Source organism: Petaurus breviceps, unplaced genomic scaffold, assembly GCF_028583685.1.
Source record: "Petaurus breviceps papuanus isolate PSGF00001 unplaced genomic scaffold, PetGlider_PUasm1.0 173, whole genome shotgun sequence".
Lineage (NCBI taxonomy): Eukaryota > Metazoa > Chordata > Mammalia > Diprotodontia > Petauridae > Petaurus > Petaurus breviceps.
Window position 1 is genome coordinate 771437 of NW_027185759.1, and position 14962 is coordinate 786398.

A 14962-nucleotide genomic window follows, 5' to 3' on the forward strand; every position below is an offset into this window, starting at 1 on the left:
AGAAGAGAGAGAAAGGGAAGGGGAGAGGGGTAGGGGGAAGGGAGAGGCAAAGAAGAGAAACAGATAGCAAAAGAGGAGAGGCAGATAGAAAAGGCGAGAGAGGGAGAAGGTTGCGTATGTGTAAAAGAGACAGAGACAGAGAAAGGAGAGAAGGAGGGAGAGACAGAGAGGAGAGGTGCCACTCCTCAGAGGGCTGGTCTGGCTGCCAGGCCGGTGGAGAGTCCCCTGAGCCCAGCTGCCTGCCCCATGCCACACCTGTCTGCCCACCCACCCCCATCCTGCGTGGGGCATCTCTAGGCCAGCTCTGCTGCAGACCGCAGAGATGCACTTCACACCTGCGGGCACATGTGCCTTGACTAGCTGGGCAATCACAGCCACAGTCCCTCTCTGCCTCAGTTTCCCCCTCTGTCAAGTGGGGATGACAATAGCCTCTAGCTGCCAGGGGCAGGTCTGAGGAGGACAAAGAGAGACTGGGGGAACTCTGAGGGGGAGGAGGGGCTTTCACCCAGGCCAGTCTGCCACACCTCGTGCTAGGAAGGCCCTCAAGGCAGTTAGATGGGGGGGGGGGGGCCTGTCAGTCTGTCTTCTCTCCCAAAAGATGCTGGATCTTAGGACACACCCGGATCTGTAACCCCCTCCCCACGTGACCCAGCTGCCCTGCAAAAGGCATCATCTCTCCTCCAGGGCCCCACAGTGCTGGGGCTGAGGGATGACCTGAGCCTCGCATCTCTCCCGGCCTGCCACAGGGCTCAGCTGCAGAGGCTCCGGTCTCCCGCTGTGCCTGGAGCAGTCCATCCCTGCAGCTGCTCCTGGGGAAGTGAGTGGTGCTGAGTCAGTCAGATGGGGCTGACAGCCCCGGTGAGTCACTGTTGGCCCAAGGACAGCTGGGGGCTGGGCCGGATGTGGGCCTGGCAGCCTTCCACTAGCTCCTACTAGTCCCTGGGCTGCCCCCCGTGGGGCTGGCCCTTGGACAAGGGGACAGTGCCTGCATTTGCCTCTGGCACTCCCAGACTTCCGTTCAATCAGTTCTTTTCTCCCCTCTCCCCAACTTCACATGCCACATCCCCTGCCCTCTCTCAAAGCCTGTTCTTATTTCAATTCAAGAAACATTGTTACACACCTGCTGTGTGCAAGGTATTGTGGGCATACCAAGTCTGGGCATATGTTAGCTTACTAGGAATTCCTTTCTGACAGTGATTAATTGTTATATCGGGAGCCGAGGAATCTTGCTGGCCAAAATGCTGGGGCTAAGGTGCCGTCAGCTTTGGTAGGGAGAGACCTATGCCACAGCAACAAAGCCTCCAGGGGCTCAGGGTTCTCCCCTTATAGTCTGACTCACAGATATTCGAAGCTAAGCCAGAGAAGATCTTGGGAGGAATGACATTTCTAAACATTAGGCAAAGGAATTCTCTATAGCAGAGGGCTTTGATCTCTTACCAGATAGAGGGGGTGAAAAAGAAAAACCTCGTCCTAGCCTGGGCTCATGCTGTCTGGCTTTGGCTGGCTGGAAGTGCCTGCTCTGTTTAAGGAGCTGTCAGTCTGCCTTAGTCAGGAAGAGGTTTTAGCTGAACTAGCCCTGAAGAGAGGCCCATCAAAGAATCACACTGGGAAGCAAGCCTAAGAGAGATGCCTTGCTCAGCCAGAGGCTGGTCCAGTGACCCTGACAGAACAATGCCCTGGAGGAAAAACAGGCCTGAACCAGCAGCAAGAGAGAGAGAGAGAGAGAGAAATTCCATTCAAAATTGCAGAAAACATAAAATACTTGAGAGTCAACTTGCCAAGATAAATCCAGAAACCAGATGAATACAATGACAAAACACTTCCCACACAAATAAAGGCAGATCTACACAATTGGAAAAATGTTAATTGTTCATGGGTAGGCTGAGCCAATACAGTAAAAAGGACAACCCTACCTAGATTACTTGGCTCATTCAGTGCCCTACCAATAACACTACCACCAGTTATTTTATAGCACTAGAAAAAATAACATAACAAAAATTCTTCTGGAAGAACAAAAAGTCAAGAATATCAAAGGAATTAATGGCAAAAAAAATGTGAAGGAAGGTGGCCTAACCATAGCAAATCTCAAACTGTATTATAAAACAATAATCATCTAGACAATCTGGTACTGGCTTAGACACAAAGTGGTGGATGAGTGGAATAGAATAGGTACACCAGACACCATAGTGCATGACCATGGCAACCTAGTGTTAGATAAGCCCAGATACTCCAGCCTCTGACTCTGGGATGAGAACTCACTCTTGGATTAAAAACTTCTGGGAAAACTGGAAAACAGTATGGCAGAAACTAGGTATAGATCAACAACTTATACTATACACTGAGATGATTCAAACACAAAGGGTGATGCCATACGCAGATCAGGAGAGCAAGGAAGAGCTTACCTGTCAGATCTGTAGATGAGGGAAGGCTTTGTGACTAACAAGAGATAGAGAACATTATGAGATGTAAAATGGGCAACTTGGGTTATATTAGATTAAGAAGGTTTTACGTAATGAAACCAATGCAACCAGATCAGAAGGAAAGAAGAAAGTTGGGGAAATTTTTTCTTTCTATGTTATTTTATTAGATACCTTTGCTTTGAGCTAACTGTACCACCTGTCTGACTAGAGGATAAGTAAGTACCTGGTAGGGGCTCATGAAGTATCACTTTAAGTGGATACCATAAGCCTGAAGTAGACCTTCTGGGAAGCCCACAGGCAGGGTGTAATAGTAATGGAATTTAAAGATCCCCCTGTATTGGCTTGGTTTTCAAATTTATTGTGTTAAAACCCAGAGCTTGTGAATCCCACTTGTGGGATGGACGTGTTGATGTGAAAAAAGTGCTGAACTGTGAGGAGCTGGTGACATAAATTTAGAGAGACACAAGACAAGAGAGAGGCAGAAGAACTTTTTGGAAGCAGCACCTTTGGAGGCAGAGAGAGACTGAGAGGATTGCTGGGGGCCACTTTGAATTGCCCAGGACTTTTGAGAGCTGCCACCCAGAGCTGCCAAGGACTGAGGAGACATGGCTGTTATGCTGGTTCTTTGTCTGTTTTGATGTTGTTTTGCCAGATTTGTCCACTGGTGAAAGACAGTCCTGTTGTTGCAGAGGCCTTAGAACCTGGCTGTTTGTTCAGAGCTACTGAGACTGTCCTGCAGACAGAGAGTGAATACTGTCCACTGGTGAAGGACAGTGCTGTTGTTGCAGGGGTCTGGAGACTGTCCTGCAGACAGAGAGTGAATACTGTCCACTGGTGAAGGACAGTGCTGTTGTTGCAGGGGTCTGGGAACCTTTCTGTTGGTTCAGAAGCCCTGAAGAAGGATTTTCTTGTTGTATGTTTACAGAAATCCTGGGAGAGGGTTTTGCTAATGTTTTCAGGGGTCCTAGAATGGTTATGCAGACAGAGAATGAATTAATGAAGAGACTGGCAATGTATCTTGTGGCCTTGCTAAGCCTTGTCTCCCCAGGAACAAAGATTGCTGAGAACTTGCCTCTTGTCAAGATGAAGAAAAGACCTCCATTTGGGTATTAAGTGCTATGCTTAAGCTTGTTGTAATTCTGGGGTAGATTCAATTGTGATCCAAGGGTGGGGAACTTTTGACCTTTTTGTGCTCTGTGATTGAACAAATGAATGTACTTTACTTATGGTTGGAAACTAATCTCCATTTGAGAAGAGGGGCTTTGTGATGGACTAAATTGAATGTACAGCCTAGGGGTGGAGTAGTATTTAGAACAGGGTCTTTGGGATTGATTAAATGAATGTAATGTACAGGGGTGGGGTAGTACTTGATTAAATCACTCTTGGGGGTAGTACTTGGAGATTATTGAATCACACTTAGTAAATGCTGTATTTTGAATGATGTCATGTTTTGATCTTCTCTTCTTAATTTTTCACTGAATAAAATGGAGAGCACCTATGCTGGTATTTTGAACCTTGGGAAGTTGCCTTTGCTTGGCATTACACAGGGCATGGGCACCATAGGTGCTAGTTATATGACAATCAGTCATGGTGCAATCTAGTCTCTGAAGAGCCAGAGTTGAGATCACCCAAAGAGCCCTGGGTTAGAGCCACATGGTAGGTTTGAATGTGCATGAGACCCACTTACAAGCAAAGACTTAGGAAAGAGAAGCCAGGTAAAGGGTCAAAGGGCCTGGTCATATTGCAAGATCAAGGATAGCTCATGGACAGCTCAGAAATTCCGTTGGTGTCCTCCAAGGGAACTTAGGACATGAGGGGGATCTCCCCAAGATGGCAATGGGAGCAGAATCAGAGCAGGCCAGCTGTCTCATAAGGACTCCATTTCTAGCAAGAATGAAGACAAGGAAGGACTAAGAAATCCGAGAAGGCAAGATTGAATTTACCCAGCCCAGAGAGGTCCAAAGAGGCAGCCACAGGCTTGCCTGCAGCCAACCCAGGGACTTGAGGACACTGTTTCCACTGAAACAGGACTTTTGGGAAAACAGTAAAAGGGGGGAGTAAAGTGCCCACCAGAAATTATACACCAAAGCCCCCTCAAACTTGCTAGAGGGGACCCCTATTAGGTTCCTTGGAAACTACCTAATAGGCCCCAATAGTAAAGAAATGTTTCACCTGTTTTGCTAGAAACATGCCACAGATTCCCACAGATTCAGATCTGTTTCACTTCAATAGGAATAATACTGAGAAGGCTTTGCTTCAATAGGAATAAACAATACTAAAGGCACTGTACCCCCTTAGAAACACCTTCTGTTGCTAGCAATCACATTTTCTATACAGTTATGTCTAACAGAAGGCTCGCGGCTGTCTTCCCTACTGGGGAGGCCGTCACCGGCCAGTTAACAAAAACCCCTATAAATTATAATTGGTTTTGCTGCCTTGCTTTCTTGGTTGTCCATTACAATAGCAACAACCTTACAAAGAGACAGCTCCTTGGCACAATGGACAGAACTGTGACAGAGCTGAGGAAAACCGAGGTTCCAATCCTGCCTCGGATATGTGCTAGGTAGGTGACCTGGGCAAGCCCTTGACCTCAGGGTTCTCATCTGTAGCATGGGGAGAATGAGAGCACCTACCTCCCAGGAGTGCAGTGCAGATCAAGTGAAACAAGACCTCCAAGTCCTAGCTGTGTGCCTCCTCCACATCAGTTGCCTTCCTCTCCCCTTTGCTCGAGTCTCTGAAGGTTGGTCCTGCTCCTTGCCAAGGCCATATAGGTCCCTGCTCCTCCCATTTCCTCTCAGAGTCTGCTCCTTCCAGGATCCCTTCTCTCTTCATAATTTTCCACTTCTCTGCATCCATTGTTGCCTGACCTGCCACTATATACACACTCAGGTCTCTTCCATCTTCAATATGTGATCCTATCATAAGCTCTCTTCCCTATTTCGCCTCCTTTCCATAGCCAAACTCCCAGAACCATGTTTTTATGCTTGTGTTTTGTATTTTTTTTTTTGAAGGGCAACTGGGTTTAAGTGACATGCCCAAAGTCACACAGCTAATGTGTCAAGCGTCTGAGGCTGGATTTGAACTCAGGTCCTCCTGACTCCAGTGCCGGTGCTCTATTCACTGTGACACCTAGCCACCCTGAGTTTTTACAGTATTCTCAATGCTCCTCCTCCCACATCCTTCTGAGATCCTTGTAATCTGCCTTCTGACATCACTTGTTTGAACCTGCTCTTCAAAATCCCCAGTGGGGTCTTTTTTTGCTAAACCTGATGACGTTTTCTCAGTTCTCTTTCTTCTTGACCTTGACCTCTCTACAGCACTGGACACTATTGACCACCCCTCTGCCTCTGGTTCCTGTCCCTGGGTTTTCAGAGGATGGTAGGTTAAAGTGAGAAGAGACCGTACAGGTCACTGAATCTAATACCCGCATTTTACAGATGAGGGAACTGCATGAAGCAGCTTGCTGGGGGCTACTTGGCTACTGGTGTCTGAGGAAAGCTAAGTGTTCAGGAGGAGTCAGTTCTTTCTCCATCTCACTATAAGGCTTATTTCCATGAAACTGGTTCTGCTCCCACTTGCCTGATCACTTCTCAGACTCTTTTGCATCATCATCATGAATTCCCTTCCCTCTCCACTTTGCATGAGTGTCCCCCAGCTCTCTGTCTCCCCCCCCCTTTCTCTTTCATTGATGAAAATGTTTAAATGCATAAATTTTCCTCTAAAGTACTGCTTTATCTGCAATACAGAATTTTGATATGTTGTCTCTATTTTGTTATTAATTTTAATGAAATATCAATTATTTCTATGACTGTTAATTGACGCACCCATTCTCTAAGATTAAGTTAGTTTCCAAATAATTTTTAATCTTTGATTCAAAAGTGCTTTATTAAATATAATCTTATTGTACTATGGTCTGTAAAAGATATGTTTACAATTTCTCCTTTTCTGAATTTGTGATGTTTTTATGTCCTAATACACGGTCAACTTTTTGTGAAGATGCCACGCATAGCTGAGAAATCTGTATTCATGTTTCTATTCCCACTAAATATTATCCAGATGTCTATTATATCTAATTTTTCTAAAATTATATTTGTGTCTTCCATTTCTTTTATGTTTAAATTTATCAGGGTCTGAAAGGAGTCAATCAATTCTCCCCTTCCCCCCATTGCAGTTTTACTATTTCTTTCTGTAACTCATTTAACTTTTCCTTTAAGAATTTAGATGGTATTCCATTTGCTGCTTATATGTTTGGTGTTGACATTAATTCTCTGTCTATGGTACATTTCAGCAAAATATAGTTTCCCAGTTTCTCTCTTTTAATTAGATCCATTTTTGCTGTTGCTTTATCTGAGCTTCTGACTGCATACTCCTGCCTCTTTTAAAAAAAAAAAATTCATTTGAAGTACAACAGATTCTGCTCCATCCCCTTATTTGAATTTTTTGTTCTTTCTATTTCAAGTGCATTTCTTGTGAACAACATAATAGACTCTGGTTTCTAATCCATTTTGCTATCTTTTGTTTCACAGGAGAGTTCATTCCATCCACATTCACAGTTATGATGGTTGTCTATTTTCCTTCATCTTTTTCTTTTCTATTTTCCTTCTGTGTTTCCTCTTGCCTCTTTGTTTTGCTCATAAACCTGCCCTCCCTCTTATCCCTTCATTTCTTCAACCCCTTTTCCTCATTCTCTTGTTGAATGAAATGTCTTTCTATACCCAACTGTGTGTATGTATTCTTCCCTCCTCTGGCTGTTGAAATGATGGGAAGTTTCAAGTACCATTCACTCCACTCCTTCCTTTTCATTTGTATAGATTTCTACAACAGCACCCCTATTATATGAGACAGTGCTCCTCATCTTCCCTTCTTTTTCCCCTTTGCTAGGAAAGGTATTACTCTTCCCCTCCCTTCTCGTTCTTCTTTCAAGGTCCTCAGAACATAGAACCACTCCTAGGCCTCTGACAGAATAAATGTATCATTTACCCTTATTGGAATGTGCACTCTTTCTTTGTTCAGTCTTTTGTGACTGCTCACTCACGGTTGTCTTTTTATGCTTCTCTTGGCTCCTGGATCTGTATGTTGAAGTTTCTAGGCGGCTCTGATCTTTTCATCAGTAATGCAGGAAAGATTTCTATTTTGGTAAAGAGCCATTCCTCCCCCCTCCCCCATCTTGAGGGGCATTCCTGGCCATAAGTCTAGCTCTTTTTGCCTTTTGGAACAAATATTCCAAGCTCTCTTCTTCTTCATTGTGATCACTACTAAACCCTATGGGATCCTTTCGGTGACTCCTCCGTTTTTGGCTTCTGAAATGGCTGCTTCCAGTGTTTTTCTTTCACCTGGAAGGCTACAGTATTCCTGGGAGCTTTCCTTGGGGGCTTCTCTCAGAAGATGACTAGTGGATTCCTTCTATTTCCACTTTGCCCTCTGATTCGAGGACACTGAGGAGTTTTACAGACTATATATAGACCCTTTTTGGGTAATATCATTGAGATGGTGGTTTTTTCTAACTTTGTCTTCCAGGACACCTGCTTTTGCTGCTGCAGTTTTTCGGCCTTTTGCCTTTGTTTTTAAGCTCTCTTGCTGTGCATGAATTCTTGGGCTCTCCTCTGCTCCCTGCCGCGTTTCAGGGAATCACTGATCAGCTTCCCAGCTCTCTCCTAGGTGGCTCTCGTTTCTTTTCCCATGTTCTCGTTCTCGCGGCCTTCGAGGCCCCGGGGCCCTGCGCACGCCCATGTCAGGGCCGCGCTGCACAGCCGCAGAGGCCGGGGTGGGCCGGCTCCCGCCTTCCTGGGGCTGGCGGGCTGGCGCCTCCGATCAAGGCCTCCAGGGCCCGAGGACGTGCTGGGCAGCTCCGCGCCAGGGAGCCCGGGCCTGGGCCTGGCAGCTCCGCGCCGCCAGCGCAGGGAAGGGAGGGGCGGGCCCGGCGTGCGTCATGGAGCCGACGGCGCTCGGAGCGACAACCGGCAGCTTTAAAGGGAAGGGCGGGGGAGGGGGGGAGGGGAGCCGCTGTCCCGCCCCCGGACCGCGTCAGCGGCTACCCGGGATGGGGTGGGGGCGGGGGTAACCTAGAAATCCAGCTGCCGGCGCCCAGCCGCCAACACGTGACTAACCCCCGCGGGGCACATTGCGCACGCGCAGGATGCCTGCTCGCCCCCCCCCCCCCCCCCCCCATGCCCCCCCCCCCCCCCCCCCCCCCCCCCCCCCCCCCCCCCCCCCCCCCCCCCCGCCCCCCCCCCCCCCCCCCCCCCCCCCCCCCCCCCCCCCCGCGGCCCGCCCCGCCCCCCCGCGGCCCCCCCCCCCCCCCCCCCCCCCCCCCCTCCCCGTGCCCCGCCTCTTCCCGGCTGCTCTTGCGATAACTCCCGCCTCCAGACGCGGCGCCAGCCTTCGCCCTCACCTCAGGTCTCGCGATGCTCGCAGGAGGGGCCGCGGCCAACATGGCGGACGGTAAGGCTCCCGCTGGCCCGGGTGGGGCGGGGCCGCTGTAGGCCGGTTCGGTTCGAGCTTGGGCTCCTGGAGGGAGCGCGGAGCTCCTAGGGAGGGGGCTGGAAGGGGCGGCGGGGGGCGCCTGTTCCCTTGGCAACGCCGCCCCCACCCCACCCCGCTCCCAGCCTAGGCGCGTGTGAGCGCCGACTGTGCGAGCGGGACGGGAGCCGGGCGGAGTCCGAGTGTGCGCGAGCGGGACTGAGTGTGAACATGTTAGTGTTGGATCTGCGTGCACAGGTGTGACCGTGAGCGTGATGGTTTGAGCGTGTGTGACCATGGGAGAGAGCTGTGAGGTTGGGTGACTGTGTCAGGGTGTGGGAGGGTCTGTCCGAAGGGCGGGCGCGGGGCTGGGCCCTTTACTAACCGGGTCTCCTTTGAAGCTGAACAGTCTGTCAGTTTCTGAATGTGAGCATTTCAGAGAGAGGTGTGCGCGTGCGCGGCGCACCGACTGGTGGGCCCGTCATCTGTGCCCCCCCTCCCCCCATCCATTTCCCTCTCCCTGAAACTCACCGGGGCGGATCCAGGGGAAATGAAACTGACCCGGGTGCTGGGAGAGGGGAGGAGCCACCGGCACGGCTGGCGGTGCTGAGCGGTCCTGAATGGAGGCAGAGCTCCGAGGCCGAGGGAGCTGCCACCCCCTGCCCGCCCACGCCCCCTGCGCTCCCCCGCCCCCTGCCCTCCCCCAGCCTGCCCCTGTGTCCCCCTCCAGGGAGGCAGGGGGAGCAGGGGTCCCATGCCCTCTCCTTATCAGGTGTGGGCTCCTCTGGGGCCAGATAGGATGAGGGAGAGCCCTTTCCCACTCCCCTTACAGAGCTGTGTCTCTGCCTCCCACTTTCTCACCAACACCTTCCCTAGGCCAAACAGTGCCAGGTTCTTCAGGCCTTTGTGTATCAGCTCCTCCTGCCCCATCTTCCTTGCAGCTGTCCTTCCAAAAGGGGGGTCCCTCCAGGTGGAGGGTACCAGGGGCCAGTCCTGGGGTCAGACCCTCACTAGCTCTGCGACCCCGGGCAGCACCTTTTTTTCCCTGAGTTTCCTCCTTTATAAAATGAGGATGATAGGCGTAGGCATGGCAGGGAGTAGATGCAGAAGGTGAGGCCTGACGGAGGCAGCTCTGGGCCTCATGCCTGTGTGGTGTAGCTTTCCAGGCTGCCCCGAGTGTCCCACTGAGGCCGACACCAGCATCAAAGGCCCCCCAGTAACTTTCACAGGGGCTCTTTTATGGCCAGGTCTGCCTGGATGGCAGAATGGATTTTTGAACCTAGCCTCCAAGGTGGCTGTTACCTCATGAGTGCTGTCGTGGATCTCGTCCCTTGTGAAGATCAGATGCAATGCTGTTGATAAAGTGCTTGCTTAGCACGGCGCCTGGCACATTGTAGGTGCTCTGGGTCACAGTATTAGGGCTATAAGCTCATCTTTTTGGAGCTGCAAGTGTCCTCAGAAATCATCTCCTAGTTTAGCTCCCTCAGTTTACGGATGAGGAAACTGAGGCCCAGGGAGATTAATTTTCTCATGGTCACCCCTCTAGCAGTGAGTAGAGCCAGGATTCCAAGCCAGGATCTCTGGTTTCAGAATTCTGTGTTCTGGTCTGAGAAAGAAAAGTGCCCTTTCTGCACTCCCATACTGACTTCTCCCTCATAGCACTAGTGACCAAGTATGTTGGTGTTCAAGCATGGTTGTGGTGCAGAGTGATTGAGAGGAATGAGAAAGTACTTGGCTCTGGGAATACAGTGAAGCCAAAGTGTTCTTTGGGTCTCTGGGAGTTCACACCCTCTCACCCTTACCACCCAGAGGAGAATTCAGGCCCAGGGCAGTCCACAGAAGGATGTGTCTTCAGAAATGGAATCATTTGATGGTGTGAGGTGGCCTGGAGGGCTCTGGGTACCCTCAGAGAACAGTGGTGCTTTAGCTAGATTGCTTGTTGGGGATCCCTTGAAGCTTGGGGGAGAGAGATGGTCTGAGAAGCAGTGTGTGAGTGACTTTTGATTGGGGAGCGCCTGTTTCTGTGCTTCTTGACTTGCCTTTAGAGCTGAGCAGGGAGCTTTAACCTGAAGCAGCAGAGAGACTGAAAGTAGGAAGGACCCCTGCTTCTTTCCGAAGGCCCTGAGTTGAGGCCTTGGCACTGGGGACCTGGACAGGGACAGAGAGCCAGTGGGGAGGAGGGCACTGTGTTCCATTCAGCTTCACCTGTGCTGTCCTGGACCCTGTGCTGCCTCTCAGGGTGCCTGCCCTTAAGGAGCTTGCATTCTCCTGGAGCATGCCCACAGAAAAGCAAATACAAAGTCCATGTGAAATGAGTGGGGTTTTTGTAGGGGAGACGTTCTGATGGCATGGATCCTGGGCAGCCCTCTCTTAGGAGGTGGCATGAGGTGAGCAGGGAAGGCTTTTCAGGGGCAAACCTACAGAGGCACTACCAGGTTCATACAGCTAGTGAGTGTCTTGATCCTGGATTTGAACTCAGGATTTAAAGATTCCAAGTCTCTCTGTTTGCCACCTTGCTGCGTAGGTGTATGGGTGCAGGCTCAAGGGAGTGTATAGATTAAGGCACTGGCATCTGTATGTTGACATCCCTCAGTGTGAGGGCAAGAGATGGGGAAGAGAGAAGGATGGAGAGCCAGGGACTGAGCTCATTGAGGGAAGGCAGAGAATGCCCAGATAGCCACTGTAACTTGGGTTGGGCAGTGCATTTGCATGAGATGACATATTGTTTCATGAATATGAATGTCTGGCATGTTCAGACCCAGGAGTGGGGAGGGCAGAGGCATGGTATGAGACATGGGGTATTGGCAAGGAGCCATGTCTCAGTGAAGCTAGAGGATGAAAGAAGAGAGAAAGATGAGAAGTGGAAAGGAAGTTTGTTAGGGAGCAGGCATTGCAGAGGGCGCAGCTTGGTGCATGGGGGAGCAGGGCTTGTACCTCGGCTGCTGGGCATTCAGGATCCCATTTGGATGGTGGCATGTCAACTGCTGAGCCCCAAGTCTAGGCAGAGGAACAGTGTTGAGGGTCCTCCTGACAGATGGAGGTGCCCTGTGTGACCCAGGAAGGCTCCCCTCTGTAGCAGGGAGCTAGGCGGCCTTTCTTGTCCACAGGGCCTCTTGGCAATGGAAAAGGTGCATCCTCTTTACCAGAGGATGGGGGAGGAGGTGGAGCTGCCAGGGGGCTCTAGGGCTCCCCTGCTTCTGTTCTCTTCACTTGGCGCTGGTGGCCTTCCAGTTTGCCCACGCTCCCCCGACTCTGTCCCTTTTGTCATTTCTTACAGCAAAAGTGTATTCCATTCCATCCATTGACTCTTCCCCAATTGATAGGTGCCCAAAGGTGCTATTAGAAACATCCTTCTGACTTGGCTTTCTTTGGGGCATTGGCAGAAGCCTAGTTGCTCTGTTGCTGGATCGAAGGCTCAGGAGGGTGCTAAAATGCTTTCCAAATGACTGGGCCGATTCACGGCTCTCCGCCTGCTGGGCCTCAGTGTGCTTGGGCTCCCCCAGTCCCTTTTTTCCCCCGTCTTTGCCAATCTGATGGAGGTGAAGTGGAAATTGTGAGTTGTTTTAATTTGCATTTTTCTTTGTTAGTGATCTGGAGCATTTTTATGTGGTTGTTGATCGTTTGCCTTTCTTTACCTGAGAACTGCTTTTTCATGTCTTGTTTGTAAATGAAATGTGTTTTTTTGTTTTGCTTTTTTGGAGGGCAGTTGGGGTTAAGTGACTTGCCCAAGGTCACATGGATAGGTGGGTTGTTTGTATGTGTGTTAAGTGTCTGAGGCCATATTTGAACTTAGATCCTCTTGACTCCAGGGCTGTGCTCTATTCACTGTGCCACTTGGCTGCCCCTGAAATTTGGTATTTTCAAATCTCTGTTTTCTCCCTCCTCCCCTGAGAAGGAACGGTGGTCAGAGAAGTAGGAGAAGGTCTAGGAGAAAAGGAAGAATCGAGGAGAGCTATCGTGAGGCCTTTGAGGCTTGCTGTTCATGCGGCTCCTGTGCTTTGACCATTCATCTGTTGGGGAATGGCCCTTGTTCTTATATATTTGTTTCAATGAGAAACTGAGACAGCCAACTCCCCGCTTGTGGACAGCTCGAAGTTTTAGCAGGTTTTCCTGATGATAATCCTAAATGTGCCACTTCACACGCTTCCCCCCGCCCCTCCAAATTGGTCTTGATTCTCCTGGGAGTGTCAGACAGTGACCACCTTTCAGGGGCTTGAAGGCAGCTCTCCAAGACCCCCCGCCTCCCAAGCATTCCTGGCCTCACAGATGACCCTTTACCACCCTGGTGGCCTCCCATGATTGTACAGCCAGTGTCGCCTTTGTAAATGTGATGCCCCAACTACAGTGTTAGCAGGGTAGAGGAAGGAGGCAGAGAAGGAGCCTGGGAGTGTGACTTCTTCCTCTCCCGCTTGGCTGGGCTCTCTTGTTCCTTCCTGTTCCACCATCTTTGCACTGAACCCCAGTGCCTGGCCCATGCTAAGAGCAATCCAGGGGCCTCTTCCCTCCCTTCTTGCTGCCTTTCCCCCGCTTTAGGCTCTTGGGGTCCCTGCTGTGGCCCCTTTATGAAGTTCTTGGAGCTTGTGCTGGCCACTTAATTCCATCGTGATGACTGGTATGCTGGCCTTGGCTTCCACTCCTTCTTCCCCTTGATCTTTGCCCTCTCATCTTTTGGGGTTGGCTTCCTGTAGCTGGGTTTCCATGCTTGGAGTGTGAGCTCCTGGCCTTGTCATTTCCTGGGCTTTTTCTCTTTGGTACTTATGCCTTTGCTCAGCATCCACCTCTTCCCTTTTGAGAGGGTTCTGTGGCATCTACAAATCTCCAAACCTTTCTCAATCTTATTTCAGTGTGTTTCTCACCTGTGTGTGTCCAAGCATATGTTGGTTTTCTCGGGGATTCCTCTCCCTCTCTTGGCAGTGAGCTGGAGTCGTGTTCAGGGGGCGCAGTGTGCTTGTGAGCTGAACGGCGACTCGTCACTGGAGCGTGCCAGGCCTGGGGCTGAGTTTGGATCCTGCACCAAATGACCCTGTGACAGTTACCTTTGCCTCCTAGGCTCAGCTCTCTTGTCGGTGGAATGGGGAAGACAGCATCTACGTCAGGGCTTGTTGGATGGATCAGTGGTGTCAGACTTGGGCTTTGTGTTCACGTTCTCTGCTGTGTGTTTTGTTAACCAGTTCCCAATTATATTTTCATCTGGTTGGTTTCCTGGCATGGATAAGTGAGATCACAAATGTGAGCTATTTGGCTTGCTGTGCGGAGGCCACATCTTTCTTCTGGCTTCCTTTGGAGCAAGAATAACCAGTATGATGTAGTTCATCCCTCCTGGAGTGGTACACACTGGCTGCTCTTTGGGCAAGGGTATCATGCACTGAGCATATCACCTGGGAATGAGGTTTCTAGATGGCCTGAAAGCCGGGAGGTTCTCGGCCCCAGATCTCCCTGCTTTTCTCGATTTTCTTCCAGGACCCCTGCTGGACAACCACAGCATTTATGTTTCTTGGGTTGTTGTGGCCAAAGCATCCCTTTTTCAAGTGGCCAGCCTGCTGGGGATGAGGCTCTCTGGACCAAGTCGGGTTAGCCCTTGGAAAGCATACTGGGGCTGATGTGGGGGCACCTTTTTTAAAGTGATGGAAATCACTAGGCTCCTACCATTCAGCACATCATTGGGAATTTTTTTTTTTATAGTATAACATAATTTGGTCTTAACATATATTTTTAAAAATTCATTTTCAGTTTCAAATTTTCTCCCTCTCCTCCCCATCCTCATTCCACATACGTAGAGTGATGCAGAACAAATTCTTACATTAGTCATGTTAAGAAGGAAGGAAGGAGGGAGGGAGGGAAGGAAGGAAGGGAGGGATAGAGGGAAGGAAAGAGGGAGGGAAGGAGGGAGGGAAGGAAGGAAGAAAGGAAGGGAGGGAGGGAAGGAAGGGATAGAGGGAAGGAAAGAGGGAGGGAAGGAAGGAAGGGAGGGAAGGAAGGGATAGAGGGAAGGAAAGAGGGAGGGAAGGAGGGAAGGAGGGAGGGAAGGAAGGGATAGAGGGAAGGAAGGGATAGAGGGAAGGAAAGAGGAAGGGAAGGAGGGA

The 14962-nt window shown here is 50.3% G+C and overlaps 1 protein-coding gene across 1 annotated transcript in view; it reads left to right on the plus strand.

Annotated features, from left to right (window-relative positions):
- The first annotated feature begins 8735 nt into the window (after positions 1-8735).
- The window catches only part of ANKFY1 (ankyrin repeat and FYVE domain containing 1), a 75229-nt gene continuing 69002 nt past the window's right edge, over positions 8736-14962 (plus strand). Inside the window, exon 1 of the mRNA XM_069083255.1 lies at positions 8736-8861. Coding sequence (XP_068939356.1) covers positions 8825-8861 — 37 coding nt within the window. The 5' untranslated portion in view covers positions 8736-8824. The remainder of the gene's footprint in view (positions 8862-14962) is intronic.